This window comes from Habropoda laboriosa, unplaced genomic scaffold (assembly GCF_001263275.1).
Source record: "Habropoda laboriosa isolate 0110345459 unplaced genomic scaffold, ASM126327v1 scaffold78, whole genome shotgun sequence".
In the NCBI taxonomy this organism is placed as follows: Eukaryota; Metazoa; Arthropoda; class Insecta; order Hymenoptera; family Apidae; genus Habropoda; species Habropoda laboriosa.
In genome coordinates this window covers 532,238-551,906 of record NW_017100180.1, presented here as the reverse complement: position 1 = coordinate 551,906, position 19,669 = coordinate 532,238, and the positions used below count along the sequence as shown (strand labels likewise).

The window sequence follows — 19,669 nt, the reverse complement described above, 5'->3', positions numbered from 1 at the left end:
AAAACTATTCTTTTTTCGATCCTTCGTTTTTGCCACATCGTACTTGACATTTCTACTCAAATGACAAAATTGATCGATACAATTCTCCATACGTTTCTCTGTTTTACTACAATTCCACGCTTTTACCGTCTTTCTTTTTGTCACGCTCGATATTGCTAATCTTTACACGTAAATCGGTGTATTTTCCGGTACCATAAACGACAGCTTCCGTAGACATCGAGCAAGACAAGTTCGAACATGATCGCAAGAAACGCGGTCGAAGCAAGAGATAAAACGGAAGTATGGTGACAAGAAGAAGCTTGGACTCACCGCGGCTGCCACCTAATCCATTCACAATCGTATCCAGAGTGTCATGGCACAACGATAGAATAATACAATAAGCCGTGCACACTGACGAACCGGCAATAAAGCACCCGACACCGAACAACAACTTCACTGACAGTTTTTCCAACACTCGTTTTTACCGTACCGCGAAAAAGACAGCTAAGCCCTGCGTGTTACATATCGAATCACTGTCGCACGCGTGCACCGTGCCGAAATTTCGCAAGTGAGCTCCCTCTGGCTGTCGGGCTTCGAGTGCGGCGAAGGGTCGGTCGTATGAAATGGAACGGATCCGGACGGTATCGAGGTGAACCGAAGCGAGCATGCCAAACGTCGCCGACCAAGTGAGAGGCTAGCGGCACTACCGACCAACCAATGTGACGTCAGAGTGCCTCCTCTCTTTTTGCCATTCCATAGCGAGCGCCGCGAGAAAGGTGCCTATACAACTTCGTATCCCCTTCTCTTCTGTCCTTGTTTGCGAGGAGCACCGAGGAGACCTTAAGGATACTTCGCTGCCAGCGAATATTTTCATCGAAATTCTTTGGACGAATTACCTTTACGGCCATACTCGCCGAGGACCATCTGTGAAATGATACCTTGAATAGAAGAGCGAGGGATAGTACGAGTGATCAAACAGACGGACGACGTTCAGAGCGTTCTCGGATGTTTTCGATGAACCGTGAATATGAGAAATTGGTACGCTTAAATGGCGAACAGATGGTAAAGCGAAGCAATTAAAATTTGAAACAGAAATTTTATATTTTTTTCTCTTTTATCATTTTCAGGATGATTATTGAATAAGTTATGTGTGTATAAAATTAATATGACTCGCTTGATACGGAACGATGACTGGTATGTTTTTTTTTCTTTCTCGATGATTTAACAGAAATTATGATCTTACGTTTCCTTGGTTACTCGTTCGATAATCTTGTCGCTGAAGTGGATTTTAAAATGGCCGGTAAAGTTTGAGCCAGTTGACGAAGTTAAGTCAAGCGTCACGATATTAAACTGGTTGAGTAACCCAAATTTGTTTAGTTTTATAGAATATCTCGATAAAGATGTTGAAATACCAGAAATTATACAGTAATTAACTTCGACGTAGTGCATTAATCTGATCTGTTCTTAAAGGATTAAAACTATCATTTACCGTTATAGGAAAAAAGTTTTTTCTCGTATAAAGAGAAACGTTAAATATATAGTAAAATAAAATTTTTAACAATTGAACGATATTTTTTACTTTTATTTAAATTTTCTATTTCTTTCATCATAAATACGACTAACGTTAAACTTTTTTTTAAACAGGTACTTGAGGTATTTGTACATAAATAACGCGCCAGTACTTAGAATTGTATCGAGGAAACGAATGATATCGCTATACCTACTACCGTTCACGTAGAAATTGACTTTCACTGAATAAAGCTAGTTTTTAGGCAACAATCATATAGTTAAAGTGAACCAAGACCAATGTTACGCTTGGTTCACTGAGCCATTCAATTACGAGCGGGAAAAAAGGAGAAGCAGAGAATACAGCAGACGCCTGATTATCCGCAACGAATGTGAAACAGATCTTACAGATACATAAATAAAATCGTGAATTTTCCAAGGTGCAGGAAAAAGTACAAGCATATATTGTACCGTTGCTAAAATACCAGTCCATACATATACAATCTTTTTTTTTAAATGCAGAAACATGCAAAACATTTTTTCAAATTCATATCTTTTTCTATTTGAATAGAAGAGCGTTTCTAATACCAACAATAATAATCATCAAATTACACTTCAATTTATTATCTGTCCTTAACAATCAGTGAGAAAATGCAAACGTAGAAACATGCAAAATGGAAGAGTGTTTCTAGTACCAACAGTAATACTTTTATAATAAAAAGAGTACGTTTAAAATATTAATTAACTCTAACAAATTTCACAAATTACACAACGTCCAGAAAAAAATGTAACAATCCATGGTGCAGTCAGGTTCACCGATTATAAACAAATTAAACACACTGACTGAACGGCAGTTATTTTCAGGATCCACCAGCAGCTACAAAGGGAGAGAGTCCACGCTCCTGCAAACTCTTATTTAGGTCAAATTCAGCGGCACTCGAATTTCTCGTAACTCGATCGTGCCATTTTTCGTCGCATTCTTCACGTCTATCGCCACCCATCAGGCTGATCCTCACAGACACCAGAATCTCCGGAACGGGTTAACACCCAACGTACTCTCCGCGACGAAGCTGGATAACGCTTGAAACGCGACATTTCAACCGAACCGGGCATGATCTTGTTTTTCTTCGAAAGGTTCGGTCATGTCACCCGTTACATGAGACTGTATATACGCGTTCCTCGAGCACGGCACAAAGCGAAGAGCGAGCACTTTCACGTGGAGGCCGCATTAGTAAATATCATGGCCATATTTTCTATCCGCTCCTCTTTATCCTGCTCGTTCTTCGCCACGAGGAGCACGCCTATCTCTCTTTCTGTTTGGCAATAATCGAGTGTGGGTCATTACACGTTTCTCGTCTCCTTATTTATTCGTCCCTGTCGTAGTCCTCGCCGTCGTCGTCGCCGTTCACCGGAGAAACGTAGCCCGATTTTCCATCATAACCGTTCCTCTCAGCTACGATCAGCAGCACACTTTACCGCGTTCTACTGCTTTAATTATCGCGCTCGATTAAACAAATCTCCTATGAAATTCGTCCCATTATGGAATGGCAACGAACGTTTCTCGATCTTCGCCTGTTTAAGACAATTTATTCCAGTCTCGGACATCGTGATTCGTAATTTCGTTTCGCTGGTAATAAACGACGTGTCGTGTGAGTTTAGTTCGCAATGTCTCGTTGGGAAAAGGTGTATCATCGAGGGCGGAGCGTTAAGTCTGAGGATGACACGCTCGAATTCGACGAGTTTCACCGATGGAAATTTCTGTGAAAAGCGTACGAGCGAATCACGGAACTATCGCGAAGTGCGGAAGCAGGTACAGAGTTTACGATCGCGACTTTTTCTTTGGCTTTATAGTATGGCATCCAAGTCTCGGTCAGTGGACTTGAGCCACTGCGAGGGGAGAGAAGGAAGCCTGCCAAGGAGAACGAGAAAATTCTCCCTACGCATCCACGATCTTCTATTCTCTATTTCCGACCTAATATTACACGAGCATAAAGCACGATTAAGCGCAACGAGCGAGTGATTTTTCTTCGATCGACGAGGTAAATTTCTTCGTGATCTATGATCTATTCGACGTGCTCGTGGCAGAATGATCGACAGTTCCCTCGGTATCTCGTGCGCTAACATTAGTATTACTTTAATGCCGCATTAACTCATTTCCCTCTGTTGTCCCCGTTTCAGTTGGTCTCGAGAATATTCGATTTAGACCAGGCTAGACTAGATTTAGACTAAATAGTTATTTAGCAAACTTTTTATTATATTTTCTGAATTACGTTTCCTATTTAACGTGAAAGTATATTTTCTCGAGGTAAATTATTCTGTATCCGCATTTCAATATTTGCATATTCTCTATATAAATAATTTCTAAAAGCATTTCACCGATTTGTTGATATTTGCACTTCAATGCGTTTCTTTGAAATTTTAAGGCTTACGTGTTAAACATATTTAATGTCCTTTGATATCTCTTCGCTTGTACCGCGATCCCCATTTAGGGATTAAAGAGAAAACATACAAAATTGAAAGAAATGAAAATGAAAATTGGGTGGGATTATTTTTCAAATAAAATCTAAGAAATTATCCAAAACACGATGAAATAACAAATTCAGGAGGAAACGGAATGTGTAAACAAGAGTCAGAGTAAAAGAAATTAACGGAATTTATGGAAAAGTAATTGTTGAGCAAATACAGCAGACTTTTCTTGGAAGAAAGTGCTTGCTTGTAAAAGCCATGTTTATTTGAAGGAAGTGTTCGCAATGAAAACTGTTCACTTCGATGGAAGTTTGAACGCGGTTTCTCACGATTTTTTCCCACTGTTTTCTTCGCTCTCTACCATTGAGAATGTGAAGAAAATTAATCCGCAACGAGATATATCTGTTCTAAGGTTGAACAGATTGAGGCATTGAACTTGCAACATGCTAAATATTATGTAGTACAATTATACAATAAAATAACATGTACAATGATGTATACTATAGAAATACAGAACTCGGTATCCTTGAATTATAGTTAAAATTTAGAAAATTTTCTTTAGAACAAATAACTTTATGATTCATTTGACAACTTTTAACAGATTACTTAGTTAGTCAAATGTACAATTAGTAATTTTCTTCATATTGAAAATTCTTGAGTAACATTAACATAAACCATAAACTACATTCATAATCAAGAAAAGTGATGTACAAACGATATTTCCAACTAAACTAAACTCTCGATATAATTATTTCTCCACAATTATCCAAAGAGATGATTGTTTAATTTAATGTTAAGAGTATTACTAGTATAATTTTGTCTATTTCAATTACCGTATAATTGTCCATAGAATCCATATGGCAGTAAAATTTTGTACTTCCCCGACAAAACTGAACACATTTTAGGAGTTGAATCACCGATATTCATCGATGCTTGTAGCACCTCCAAATGTGGAAAAGGTCAGATAGCAGTGGGCCACTGTGGGCGTGCAATATCGAATTTTAATTCTCCACTGACTAAAACCAGCCGCTCTAACAAATCTATGCCGGATCAAAGTATTACATATCGCCTTTGTTCCAGCTAAAAAAACGTTTAACATTTACAACTGACATTTCAAAACAGTTCGATTATAGGATTTACGATTATCAGTCGCGTATCACTTTTTATTTACCATTTTCTAAACACAGACATATAGCTCTATTAAAAAATTACCAATAATTCGACAGACCTTTGTAAATCCTAACAAACCGATAAAGTATGAAAAATGTTTCTAATATTGAAATAAACTGAAGAGTCTCAGAGAAATGGAAGAAAATTGAAATAAAGTTGAAGTAAAATGTTGTTTACATTTTCAGTAAGAATGAACTGAAAAAGGGTCAAGTCAAATCGACGACGTTTTTATCGAAATTGCCATTATCGATTGAGAAGTGCTGTTCGTTCATCCGTTTTTGCGGCCAATATGTGCTCCTTCGCATTTCACAGTATTTCGCTCTTTGCTATGTGGCATGGAATCTGTGCATGCGTGAAGAATAGATGAACGGTATCTAACAATAAGCATAATTCACAAAGGGTATTTTATGTCACGGACATACGACTGTGACAAATGAGGCTCCATTGAAAACTATAAACCCTTTCTAACTTCTGTAACGGACACTTGTTTTGCCAGGTCGAGTTGAATTAATGTTACAGTTAACTGAAAAAATTGCCAACCTCGATAAAAGCAAGAATACAAACATTCTCAACGATCGAATTATCGAATGCGTATACACTGCTGGTCAAAAGTTTCGCCGCGTTCGTTGAAACGCGGTAAAATTGAAAAAAGTAACTGTGGAAGAAAAACAAATTAGGTGAGAATTATAAACTTTACTTTTGGCTGAGTTCGACATAAAACTTGAATTGAATTATGTCGCATTTTTGCGTTGCAATATTAAACTTACGAGCGATGGATTTAAAAAATATTTCCAAAAATATCCAAAAATATTTGGACACTATACAAGCTTGCCTTTCAAGTGATATATTTCGGTTAATTGTGAAAAGATTTAATCGACGCCCTTTCCCATATGACATTCTGATATAAATTAATCGATATTACGTCCAACTACTACATCAGCAAAAACGAATATTTCAAACATTCGCACTATTCATAAAATACTAAATTTCACGAATACCTTTGCCTTATCGTCCCCTTAACGTCCAAATATTTTCGTCAGTAACTGTAAATAAACTCGGGAAGGCCAAAAAATCCATCGAGATACTCCATCATTTTACAAGCCTCGATTTAAAGAAGAAAAAGTAAATTCACGTGCCACTTGACAGCTCGTCTTATTCAAATTCACAAAGATGACGAACTGAACTTCGAACAGATGTCGACTGAAGTTAAAACGAATTCAGATAGCCTAACACCACCTGTCGATTTTACATTCGAGATATATACCTACACGGAACGTGTCTCGAGGATGGAAAAGAAACGGGAAAATCGGAAAAATATACGTATGTATATAGAGGAAAATGTGGGGAATAATTAGAAAAGTCGTGGACTGACACGACCGTAGTCCATGATCTTGAAGCGGCATTCTCGAGTCGTGGGAGTCACTCGCATAATTAACGCCACGAAAGAATGCAACGGTGAAAGAGAAGGCTTAGAAAAAGAGGGAAATAAAGGGGCACGTATGAGAAGGACAGAAACGGCCGCGGCGGGAAAAGAAACGGGAAGGGAAGGAAGTACGGCTTTAAGGAGGGAACGACAAAAAAGAAAGAAAAGAATGAGACGTGCGAGACGAAAAGAGAATACGAGCGCGACATAATTAATGATTTCTCCGCTAATAATTAGCGTTTTCACTGATCTTGAAACTCTCGTAGATCTCCTACCTCCTGCTACTATCTCTCCTCTGTGTTTACTCTCGCTTCGCGTAACGGTACACCTATGAAAAGTTGTACGGGTTGCTTGGTATAAATCATCGCTAATTGATTACACCTTAAGTCACTCTTACGAGTTTCAATCGCCATCCTTTTAATAGCGGTACATATATTCTTTTCTTCTTCTTTATTGTCGTTTATTTGTACAGGCTGTACACACTGTAGCTGTACATCGTTTGTTACAATTGGAAAAGTAGTTAGCTCGAAAGTGGAGAAATTAAATTACCGAAGGTGTAGGTAGAATAAAAAAAAAAAATTGATCTCTTCTTCTTCTTCTTCGAGTAAGGTGAAATGATTCTATTGTAGAAAACTATTTTTTCTTTTTTGCTAAGAACGAAACGATAAACTTTGGTTCAACAGAAACGCGTGTGCAATTATTGGAGCATCAAGGTTTCATCGAGTTTCGTTAAGAAAATACGCTGCTCTCGATATGGAGTTGACGCGTGAAGAACTTTCGAAGAGACGTCGTCAATATTCAGCATGATTTCCGTGTTCAATTCTCCTATATTTTTTTTACGGGAGATTGATGAATAAATATTTAAAAATACGTAATTATTATGTGTGCGCGCTAATGGTAACAAAAATTGAGGATTACGAATGGGTTAGGAGGAATGAGTGTATAATTACGAGATTTCACAAATTGTTAGGTCTCTGCAAAAGTTTCCATCGCTTGTAAATCCATTTTGGAGCGATATTTAAAAAAAAAAATGAATTGTAAAATTTTGAAGGAGGGTAAACGGAAGCGTTGCGAAATTTTCCACGGTGTGTATCGTAAAGAGGAAGCACGCGTAGAATGGTCGATGAAGCTTCAATGAATAACTATGAATGAAATTCAATGGACTTTCGAGTACGAAGCTTGGTGAGTACGTACACGCATATTATCAGGAGGATCTTTGCCTCGCACATGTTTAATTATAATGAAAATGTGTCGCGTTGCACTTTCTCTCGTCGAAAAAAGAAACGGGGCAATATGTACAAACCGACGCAGTCTACTAATTATTAATTTCATATATTACACCAGGATAGTGCCTGTATTATCGTCTTAGTTTGAACGTTTAACTGACTTTCTTTCGGATTATAGCTCGAAGGGTCCAATTATTCGAGAAATTTCGAATTTAAATAGTTTATAAAAATACCGTTAGTCGCTATTAATACCGAAGTAGAATTTATAGGCTTAGAAAGTAGAGAAAAATTGATTTTTTCATGTGTATAATTGTCGAATGTTTGAACGTGTCTTAGAAATTCTAAGCATTTTGGGAAAATTAGAAAAATTGACTATTTTTCAAAAGTTCAAAGGATACTTTGTCCACGTGATTTCACAAGTATGGAAAAATTTAAACGATATTTTGTGCAGCATTTCTTTTTCAACAGAAAAATGATATTTCGTTTGTAGAAAATCATTTCTTCCTATAAAATGTCTTCTCAAACGTTACACTATTTCTAAATTTCATTCATCTCGCGTTAATTCCATTTTATATCTTCTCTTTTCTAAAAAGGATCCAGGAAGTAACTAAATTAACTCACACGTGAAATTTTCTGAAATTTCTATTTTTCTTCCCTTCGAAACGTATAAAAATCTTACATTTACCTCGATAAAAATACCTCGAATTTATCTTCGCAAACGCTTATTGTAAAAACCGCCGAGGTAACTACCTCTAGCATTGGAGGAACAAAAAAAGGGAGATTGCCAAATTCTCGGTAGGAATTAAGTCTCGGTTTAGAGTAGACTTCTTCGAATGGAAGGATTACGTAAGACGTTGTTCAGAGTTCAATACACCGATGAAGCACGATACGAAGGATTTCATGCGTGTAAAAGCGTTTTCCGTAACTCTGATCCACATTATAGAATAAAGGTGGGTGCAACGTATAACGGAATAGCGTGGATACCACCCACGACCGAGAACACTAACATTTCACATATGGCCGTTATCCAAGGGTAATTTTCGCAACGTGGGAATCTACGACCTTTCAATTCTACATTCGCGATTGATCGCATCTGATAGCGGGAAAAAGATATTTCGCAAAGTGAATTCCCCGAGAAGAAAGTCACGATGATCGAAACAATTAAAGATCCGCTTGGTTAAACGAGGTAAGCAATTTAATTTAATTAACCAACATTCGACGAAGATTCTGGGATTTTCAACTACATAGTATTTCTTGTGCCTGGTGTATTCAGTTGTCTCTTCAAATGTTGAATTAATGTAGACATATAGAAAATAATGCGTTTAATTGTTACAGTATCTGATAAAACACCTGTTGAGCATTGTTTTAAAATACATTTGTATTTATTGGAATATTTTCATTTGAAAATGTGTCCAATATTATGGATTACCAAAAAAAGTATCATAAATTTTACTAAATTAGTTTTTTGTTTTTGAGAATATTATTAAAGTATCATACTTTTACCATAGTAAAATATGGATTTCTTACATTGTTGAATTTTCAATTAATTTTAAGTGAGGTTTTGTCACTTGAAAATGTATTTATACATATATATTTTTGTTTTGAGAATATCATGTTTGTCTAATGTAAAAAAAAGTATAAAATTTTGATTTCTCACAATCTTAAAATAATTTTGCTATTATTCGCTGCTTCTGTAAGCGAAGTTAATTTGAAAAATTTGATTGTTCGTGAAATGAATACAAGAGATATGCTGCTTCCACATTGCACTTTCTCGTTCGAGCAGAAGACACGGCAAAATGTTTTATATAAGAAAAAATATGTCTTAATGTCACATTTTATTGCTATACACTTTCATCGTTCCGCATATTCGCTAATGTATTTCGTAACAGTCGCTTTAAACACGATCGATTGAGATTTCACTGTAACTAATTATACAAGAAACGACAATTTACGTAACGTTTTTTCCCCTTAAAGCGTATCATAGCAACGATTAATTTACTATAATAGTATGAAATTTGAAAGAAAATTAACTAACTCGTATATTTATATCAGCTTTTCATTTCTACTCTTCGTAATCGTTTCTTACTCCGATCTTACGTAAACATTAAGTCACATTTTCCTACAGTATCCATTTCAGACACAATTTCAATAAAATTCAAATTCTTTTCATTCTCAAACTTTGCTTATCATTTTTTCAGTTTCCAATTTTTCCAATTTCAATACTCTGAATCGTTTTCACTCGTTATTGATCTACCATTTTACTATTTCATTCATTACTCAGCTCGAATTAATTCCCCTCGTTATTCATTATTTTATTCATTAGACAGCCATAATCAATTTTACAATTCCGATTGGGTGCGAGCACGATCGAGGAGAGGTGTAGCAATCACGAAGCTGCGCACACCAGGACTTTCTATTTGAAATGTTCAACGCGTTACAATTTCACTTGTTCCGCGGTGTTTCGCCCGCATACACTTACTTCGTCGACGATCTTCACGATCATCGGCGTCGTCGTTGGCGTCTCGGCAAACAAGCAACGATAACAAAAAAAAAAAAGGAAAAGAAACAAAAAGAAAGAAGGCACAGGTAAAGAAAAGAAATTCTTTACGTAGGAAATATGTACGCGATTCCGGGTTCACGACTGTGGGACGACGCTGGTCACGCGATTCACGCGGTCGGATGATAATAATAATTAACCGTAAGAGAACGAACCTTCTTCGAAGGGTTTAAGGAAGTCGCGAGGGGGGTCGTTAACGAACCTATGCTTCTGATTACGCCTTTTACGCGTATTGTCCGAGTTACGTAGATAAGAAATACGGCGAAGCCACGCCGCTGATAATTACCGTGTTTCCTTAAGAATAATACGCGTATATTAGCGCATTAAATTTATGAAAGAAAAGATGTATGTATTTCCTTTTTTCACGTATTTCACGATCGACGTTTAAACCACTAAGAAGCGAAAGTGACTAATTTCCATCGAATAACATTCGTTAAATTTGTTTTATTTGTGAAAAATTAAGCAGCAAGCGTGTGTTTTTATATTTAAATTGGAAAAATATGAAAAAGTGGAGTTAATCATTTTGGCTTCTGAGTGAAATATGATTTATTATTGTTAATGTATATTTCTTGTAGAAATTAGATTTTTTTTTAAATATAATTTAATGTTGCATCTTGGTTATTAACAACCATAATGGTTATTCTATATTTTACGATAAAAGGTTATTGTATGATTAGGTTAGATTGCTTTTTTGAAATTTTCTTGTTTCAAGTATTTCTTTAATATTGTTAGTTACTTGGATTTATTTGAATGAAGAATATTAAATTGTTGTTGAAAATAACTTTGCTACGTACGAATGTTGCTTCAGTGTATTATTCAGTATTATGTTCGACCCTGTACTTCGATCATTTTCATGTGATTAAAAATGCAATGTACGAGAATTTCTTAGGAGTAATTATATGGAACATAAAAATTAATTTAGGATAATCGTTGAGTATTTAGATAAATAAAAAGATACTAATATGTTAAATCTAATGTATATGTTTAAATAATAAATTAAAATTTACCTTCAAATCAATAATTAATTTCATTTTATAAATGTTATTTCAATTCGTGAAACAATGTATTTATCCGATTTATCAAATAAACAAGAGAACTGTAATAATAAATAGCAAGTTTTCTTTAAAGTATTCTTTTGTATGCAATCACTTTGTTCGTCAAGTAATTCAGTTTATTATAAGAGAAAGTGATCACGAGTTTTATGCATTACGTTAAAGTCTCGTTTCCAACACTGGATTGTGAACCCAATATACTTTTGTTGCTACAGACAAATATTTTGCACATATTGCTGCTATTCTTTAAAAATTTACTCACAGAAAAGAAACAGAAAATATTAATTATGTTTATTAAGGTAAAATTAAACAATTTAGAAATAAATGCAATAATTTGTTTATCATTTTGTTGCAAGTTAAAATTTTTCATTATAGAAAAATTTAAAAGTAATTTTTTATTATTCTATGGCACGCAATTCTGCTTAAGAAACATACATAATTAAAATGTGAAGGTTCAACTTCCTGTTCGTGCCATTTAAATATGTGCAACGAGACAAACACATGTTATCTACACGTTTGCATGCATCACACTGTTAAGAATAATTATAAAACACTCTTAAAATTTTATAAGTTTCTATTTCGTATGTGTAAATAATGTCACATAACCAAATCGAGCACTTTCATTTATGTATTATAATTTTCAAATCAATGGCATAGAGAAAATGTTATTATCAAATTTATAAAGTACAGCATACAACTTTTGAATGTCAGTTAATTTTGTCTTCAGATTACTTCATTTAAAGATACCAACGAAATTTCATACTGTGTTTGCACTATTTTAATAAAAACTTGAGTAGATACTTACATCACGACTTGAAATGGCTTCATTGTTTAGTCTACCATGATATTCATTATCAGTATTTCAAAGCTCAAACGTAAAAAAATATAACACTAACAAAGATATTCTTAGAACACATTACAATACTTGTATAATATCACCAGAAACAAAGATATTGTAAAAGCAACCATTGAATTGGATGTAAAAAAATTATGTTAAATTGGAATCAATAAATACATATTACTAATTAGTCAAAAATTAATAAAATTGAAAATACCCAGAACTGAAAATATTATTACTCTCTAAACACTCTCTTTTTAAACAATATATGAAAAGTTAAACATAAAACTTTAAGTTAGAAATACGAAGATACAATCGGGACGGATAAAAACAAATATATCTTCACCAGGAATTTATCAATAATTCTTTAATCAGCAGAAGTGAATCACAATAATGTGTAAAACTTTACACACATATAACTGGATCAATACAACTTGCAATTCGTGTAATTATACACGAATAAATAAATACGTATATGCTGATAGCAAGTAGTACTGAATATGAAATATGGATAAAAAAGTAACACAATGGCTATCGATACTAGCAATTTTACTACACAATACCGGCAAAGATTCTACTCTCACGGCAGTTTAAAGGTATGGACTTCTATCAAGTTACTAGCTGCAACATTGACTTCTCTTGTTCCCATAAAAACCACAAGCATCTTCAAACTGCTTGTCGGCAATACGAAGTTCAGATCCTTCATTTGGAATGTGCCGTCCTATACGGTAACTTTCATTTCCTCCTCGGAGTCGCAACACCAAGTGCAGTGTCGACTCTTTCTGGATGTTGTAATCTGAAAGAGTGCGACCATCTTCCAGCTGTTTACCAGCAAAGATCAAACGCTGCTGGTCAGGAGGGATTCCTTCTTTGTCTTGAATCTTGGCTTTAACGTTCTCTATTGTGTCTGAAGCCTCAACTTCCAGGGTGATGGTTTTCCCCGTCAGCGTCTTGACAAAGATCTGCATTCCTCCTCGGAGTCGCAACACCAAGTGCAGTGTGGACTCCTTTTGGATGTTGTAATCTGAAAGAGTGCGTCCATCTTCCAACTGCTTCCCAGCAAAGATCAGACGCTGCTGGTCAGAAGGGATTCCTTCTTTGTCTACGATTTTGGCTTTAACGTTCTCTATTGTGTCTGAAGCCTCAACTTCCAGGGTGATGGTTTTCCCCGTGAGCGTCTTGACGAAGATCTGCATTCCTCCTCGGAGTCGCAACACCAAGTGCAGTGTGGACTCTTTTTGGATGTTGTAATCTGAAAGAGTGCGCCCATCTTCCAACTGTTTGCCAGCAAATATCAAACGCTGCTGGTCGGGAGGGATTCCCTCTTTGTCTTGAATCTTAGCCTTAACGTTATCTATTGTGTCTGAAGCCTCAACTTCCAGGGTGATGGTTTTCCCCGTGAGTGTTTTGACAAAGATCTGCATTCCTCCTCGGAGTCGCAACACTAAGTGCAGTGTAGACTCTTTTTGGATGTTATAATCTGAAAGAGTGCGACCATCTTCCAACTGTTTCCCAGCAAAGATCAAACGCTGCATATCAGAAGGGATTCCTTCTTTGTCTACGATCTTGGCCTTAAGGTTCTCTACTGTGTCTGAAGCCTCAACGTCCAGGGTGATGGTTTTCCCATTGAGCGTTTTGACGAAGATCTGCATTCCGCCACGGAGTCGCAACACTAAGTGCAGTGTGGACTCCTTTTGGATGTTATAATCTGAAAGTGTGCGCCCATCTTCCAACTGTTTGCCAGCAAAGATCAAACGCTGCTGGTCGGGAGGGATTCCTTCTTTGTCTTGAATCTTGGCCTTAACGTTCTCTATTGTGTCTGAAGCCTCAACGTCCAGGGTGATGGTTTTCCCCGTGAGCGTTTTGACAAAGATCTGCATTCCTCCTCGGAGTCGCAACACCAAATGCAGGGTGGATTCCTTTTGGATGTTATAATCTGAAAGAGTGCGCCCATCTTCTAACTGTTTGCCAGCAAAGATCAAACGCTGCTGGTCGGGAGGGATTCCTTCTTTGTCTTGAATCTTGGCCTTAACGTTCTCTATTGTGTCTGAGGCTTCTACCTCCAAGGTGATGGTTTTCCCTGTGAGCGTCTTGACAAAGATCTGCATTCCTCCTCGGAGTCGCAACACCAAGTGCAGTGTGGACTCTTTTTGGATGTTGTAATCTGAAAGAGTGCGCCCATCTTCCAACTGTTTGCCAGCAAAGATTAAACGCTGCTGGTCGGGAGGGATTCCTTCTTTGTCTTGAATCTTGGCCTTAACGTTCTCTATTGTGTCTGAGGCTTCTACCTCCAAGGTGATGGTTTTCCCTGTGAGCGTCTTGACAAAGATCTGCATTCCTCCTCGGAGTCGCAACACCAAGTGCAGTGTGGACTCTTTTTGGATATTGTAATCTGAAAGGGTGCGCCCATCTTCCAATTGTTTGCCAGCAAAGATCAAACGCTGCTGGTCGGGAGGGATACCTTCTTTGTCTTGAATCTTGGCCTTAACGTTTTCTATTGTGTCTGAAGCCTCAACTTCGAGTGTGATGGTTTTCCCCGTCAGCGTCTTAACGAAGATCTGCATTCCTCCTCGGAGTCGCAACACCAAGTGCAGGGTGGACTCCTTTTGGATATTGTAATCTGAAAGTGTGCGCCCATCTTCCAACTGTTTACCAGCAAAGATCAAACGCTGCTGGTCGGGAGGGATTCCTTCTTTGTCTTGAATCTTGGCCTTAACGTTCTCTATTGTGTCTGAAGCCTCAACTTCGAGTGTGATGGTTTTCCCTGTGAGCGTCTTGACGAAGATCTGCATTCCTCCTCGGAGTCGCAACACCAAGTGCAGTGTGGACTCTTTTTGGATATTGTAATCTGAAAGTGTGCGCCCATCTTCCAATTGTTTGCCAGCAAAGATCAAACGCTGCTGGTCGGGAGGGATTCCTTCTTTGTCTTGAATCTTGGCCTTAACGTTTTCTATTGTGTCTGAAGCCTCAACTTCGAGTGTGATGGTTTTCCCTGTGAGCGTCTTGACGAAGATCTGCATTCCTCCCCGGAGTCGCAATACCAAGTGCAATGTGGACTCTTTTTGGATATTGTAATCTGAAAGAGTGCGCCCATCTTCCAACTGTTTACCAGCAAAGATCAAACGCTGCTGGTCGGGAGGGATTCCTTCTTTGTCTTGAATCTTGGCCTTAACGTTTTCTATTGTGTCTGAAGCCTCAACTTCGAGTGTGATGGTTTTCCCTGTGAGCGTCTTGACGAAGATCTGCATTCCTCCTCGGAGTCGCAATACCAAGTGCAGTGTGGACTCTTTTTGGATATTGTAATCTGAAAGAGTGCGACCATCTTCCAACTGTTTCCCAGCAAAGATCAAACGCTGCTGGTCGGGAGGGATTCCTTCTTTGTCTTGGATCTTGGCCTTCACATTCTCTATTGTGTCTGAGGCTTCTACCTCCAAGGTGATGGTTTTACCTGTGAGGGTTTTGACGAAGATCTGCATATTTGTAGATCTGAAGGACTGTAGGAGAAAACCATGTACAATATAAGATGGTTATAATATTATTATTACTGTATGGTAAATCATGCAGAATTTCATGTCTGTACAAGGATTGGGAAATATTCAAATTGGTTTTATTTTTCCTTTAAAATGGTATTGTATTCACAAACAAATTTCTTATGATTTAGTTGTAAATCAGAATTTAATATTTTGTGTTTTATGTTTTTTGGACTTATGGTGCAATTATAGCACATTACAAGTAAAATAACTTTTCTTTCTTACTAATTAGTGACATTTATTGGAATTTTAAAAAATTGTGCTTCTAATACTTTCAATAGATCATTCAGAATATGAACTGAAATAAGATTTTACAAAGATGTTTTCTAGGAAAGCAATGGCTATACAGTAATGTCTCTACAAGTGTCAGCCAGTTTGCATTCTACAAGTGTCAGTATAGATGTCTGGCGTGACAGTGAACGTGTTAATAAGTAAATGTTGTTCAAATGATGTCGTGTTTGATATCATTTTCATCAGAAAAACCTCATCAATATGTTAAGAAAAATTTCGGGTTAAAAAAACGTAAAATTAAAAAAGTTGATATTTAAATCGCTTGGTTGCCTCGTCTCACGTTTCATCCTTATCTTTTATTCGCTGTCCTTGTCTACGTTCGGCAAATTACAAAGGCGGGTACGAGGCTCGAAAACGTAGTCCCTGAATCTACAAGTGTCAGATTTAGGTTCCTTGCGATCTGACAAATGAATGTTTGCAAATAGAAGAACATTTACTAAAATAGAATTCTGATTCCAAAACTTCAAGTATAAATTAACTTTAACATTAATCTATCAAACCATCTATACAAAGATTGAATACTACTGCATCATTTAAATTATTTCTGTGATAGAACAAAAACGTTTTACAAAATAACTACTTTTAAGTAAACTATTATAAAATGCAAAAATTCATGTATCATTGTATTTGCAAAAATCAGGTTAGATGCGTCACTTATTTTCATGAGAGGTCAGTAACGATGTTCCATTTATCTTATAAAAGAGGTTAGTGAGTCATTGAATGAAAACAATAGGACGCTATCGCTGACACTTCACAAGAAACAGCTTCCATCATTATAAGAAACGAGTTATATGTTAAAATAGTGTCTTATTTGAAGCTTTTCAAAGATTCGAATATATATAAATAATGCAGGGAATAACTCTATACTTCTATTGAATGCTTACATATGTTATAAAAGAATATACGCTAATATTAAGCTATAGAATGACTTTTTATGCAGTAACAGCTGTATGCAGTAATGGTTTAAGATAGTATTGATCGTCTCGAACATCAAAATGGAGACTAGGTGATGAAACCGTAAAATATTATTTGGAAACTTATTTAATATTTTTACTAACCATTATAGAACTATTAAATAATTGATGTACTTACATGTGACAAAATAATTTACAAAATATTTGTAACCCAAGTCAGACAAAATCGTACAGAAACTCAAGATACAAAAACATACGAAACAATACACAGTACTTCACAAGAAGTGAGAGAGAATGACGTACAGCTTGCGTATATATATATACTCAACATGGTTGCCAAATTCGTAGTTTCAAATTCCCTAGATTAAAATAAAATAGAATAATTTCTCCGAAATAAGAAAAGATATTTTTTTAAAGATAGATTTTATTTAACTTTTTAACAAATATGTAAAATTTAAGAAACACTAAATAAAGTATAAAATATGAAATCTTCTTACAAAAAAATATGATAAAGTATTTCTAGAACCCTTTGATCTTTAAATGTTGAGAATACATTTGATATATTTGAATTTAAAATATTATAGTCAGATATAAAATTTAAAAGATCGCATTTTAAATCGATAAAATACATAATTAAATAATGGATACTTCTAATCTTATATACGAAAGAAAAGAACAAATAGTTGTATATGCGTCGTTTCCGCAAATGAGCGAATTGTGTTGCGTAATTTGTGAAACTGATTTTATTGAAGTTCATGATTCCTCATCAAAATCAAATTTCCATTGGCAAACAATCAAATGTCGGTAAGTGTATCTTAGATTTTGTTTTCACATATTGTTTGCAAATTTTGTTATTTTAAAATTAATTTGTGCTTCGTAATAAAATAATTTTAGATTACTTATTCATTTAATTCCTGACGTAATTGCTATGCCTGTATCAGGTACAGAAAGATTTATATTTGTTGTTGCAAATAAAAGATATTTTGAAACTGGAAAATTGGAAAGAATTTTAAGAAATTTTAAACTAGTGGTTTGTTAAAGACGTATACTTTTATTTGTTTAAACAATTGACTCTAATAATATATTTGTTATAAATTAATGCCTTTACTTATATTTTTATTAGTATCGCGGGTTACGATCAATTACTAATGAACTTTATAAAATATGTCTTATGTATACAATACAGACTAAAATAGCTCCTTTATGGAATAAAGTTGGTGATTACTTTGTTCAAGGAAAGGAGTTTTATAATTTTATAGAAGGAATTAGATCAGTCAAATTAGATATTCTGATATATGGTATAGAAATTCGAATTTTATTATTCATAAAATACATAGTTTTATGTATTAATATTGAAAAATATTCTAGGAAATGATATTTGTTTACAATTCTGTGCAATAAAAGTTAAAATACCATATATAAAGCTTGAAGATTATCTTCCACCATCTGTCATATCTCAATTTTTAGCAGATCCTAAAGGATATATCAATTTATCTTGCTATAAATTTCCTTTTATACATGTGCTACCAAGGTAGTAATAATTCGTTACATCTAATAAATGTATATTTATATATTTATCAATTTTATAATAAATATCTAAAACCTTTCTTAGTACAAAAAAAGGTAAATTATTATCTGTATCTAAGGAAATTCCTGCAAAGAGTGTGTTTAAAAATTATGACCAATTACGTAGACATTGGAAAAATATGGTATGTATGCTTATCTTGTGTATATTTTCTATAATTCAAACTGCTTTCAAGTTTAGTTTCATATAAGTATATAACATTTCAGTATGGATATTCTTTACCAAAACATGAGAATCATACTTTATACTATGAAATTAAGTTTTTAATACCTAGGTCAAAGATTTTCACATATCCTAACTTGTGTGTAGCAAGTGGTCCATTAGATATTATTCCAAGTGGAGATAAAGAACATACAATTACATATTTTTTATCTGATTTACTTTTAAAATTACCTACAATTTGTGGTAAAGAATTACAGATATCCAAACATGCTCCATTTAACTCAGTAAGTTAGTGAAATTGTACAATCTCTAAGCAGTACAAGTAGAAATGAATATATACTATTTTTATGCAGAAAATTTTAAATTCATCACCTGATACATTACTGAAAAATGAAGAATTAAGTACACATCTGAAGGAAAAAAATAATACTTCTTTAGAATTAGAATTTTCTACCAAATATGTAGACAAATTAACAAAAGATACAAATACTGCTTCTACAACATTGAAAACACAATTTGCTAAAATTCATCAGATTCACAACATACAGCTTTCTGAGAATGTTAAAACAGATTCAATTAACAGACAAATAAGTCATAAACAAGAAGGTACCAAAGTAATAATGTGCATATACCAATACTTTTGAAGTTTATTTATTCTAATTATAAAATAAATTTCACAGAAAGTCAATGTTTAAATACTGCACAAAATTTAGCTACTCAAAGTATGCAAAATGTTTATACTAAAAATAATATGCCCAGAAATTTGGTTGATAATTGTACTTCCTCAAAGAAAGAAACAATTTCCAGATATTTTAATAAAGGAGAGGTATTCTTTCTTCATTTTTATTTCTGCTATCTATTTTTTGCAAATATAGATATATTTTTATAACATCAACTCAATAGAAGTTATTAAGGCAATTTTATTATTTATTATTTACATATTATTTATAATTTAAATTAGCCAGCACAA

General features: G+C 34.9%; 3 protein-coding genes across 3 annotated transcripts in view; 1 reads left to right on the top strand and 2 right to left on the bottom strand.

The window, feature by feature from the left end:
• Positions 1 to 355, bottom strand: part of LOC108579015 — a 52,206-nt gene extending 51,851 nt beyond the window's left edge. Inside the window, exon 1 of the mRNA XM_017942443.1 lies at positions 310 to 355. The gene's annotated coding sequence lies outside the window, so the exon portion shown is untranslated. The remainder of the gene's footprint in view (positions 1 to 309) is intronic.
• A 12,469-nt stretch (positions 356 to 12,824) lies between these two features.
• Positions 12,825 to 17,225, bottom strand: LOC108579024 (polyubiquitin-A-like). Its single transcript, XM_017942453.1, has 2 exons — positions 17,131 to 17,225; positions 12,825 to 15,711 (listed from the first exon to the last, which is right to left on the bottom strand). Exon 2 carries the CDS (start codon positions 15,691 to 15,693, stop codon positions 12,835 to 12,837), a length of 2,859 nt encoding a protein of 952 aa, XP_017797942.1. The 5' UTR covers positions 15,694 to 15,711; positions 17,131 to 17,225; the 3' UTR covers positions 12,825 to 12,834.
• Positions 17,226 to 17,592: 367 nt separating this feature from the next.
• LOC108579021 overlaps positions 17,593 to 19,669 on the top strand; it is a 7,469-nt gene continuing 5,392 nt past the window's right edge. The window contains exon 1 of the mRNA XM_017942447.1: positions 17,593 to 17,756. Coding sequence (XP_017797936.1) covers positions 17,593 to 17,756 — 164 coding nt within the window. The remainder of the gene's footprint in view (positions 17,757 to 19,669) is intronic.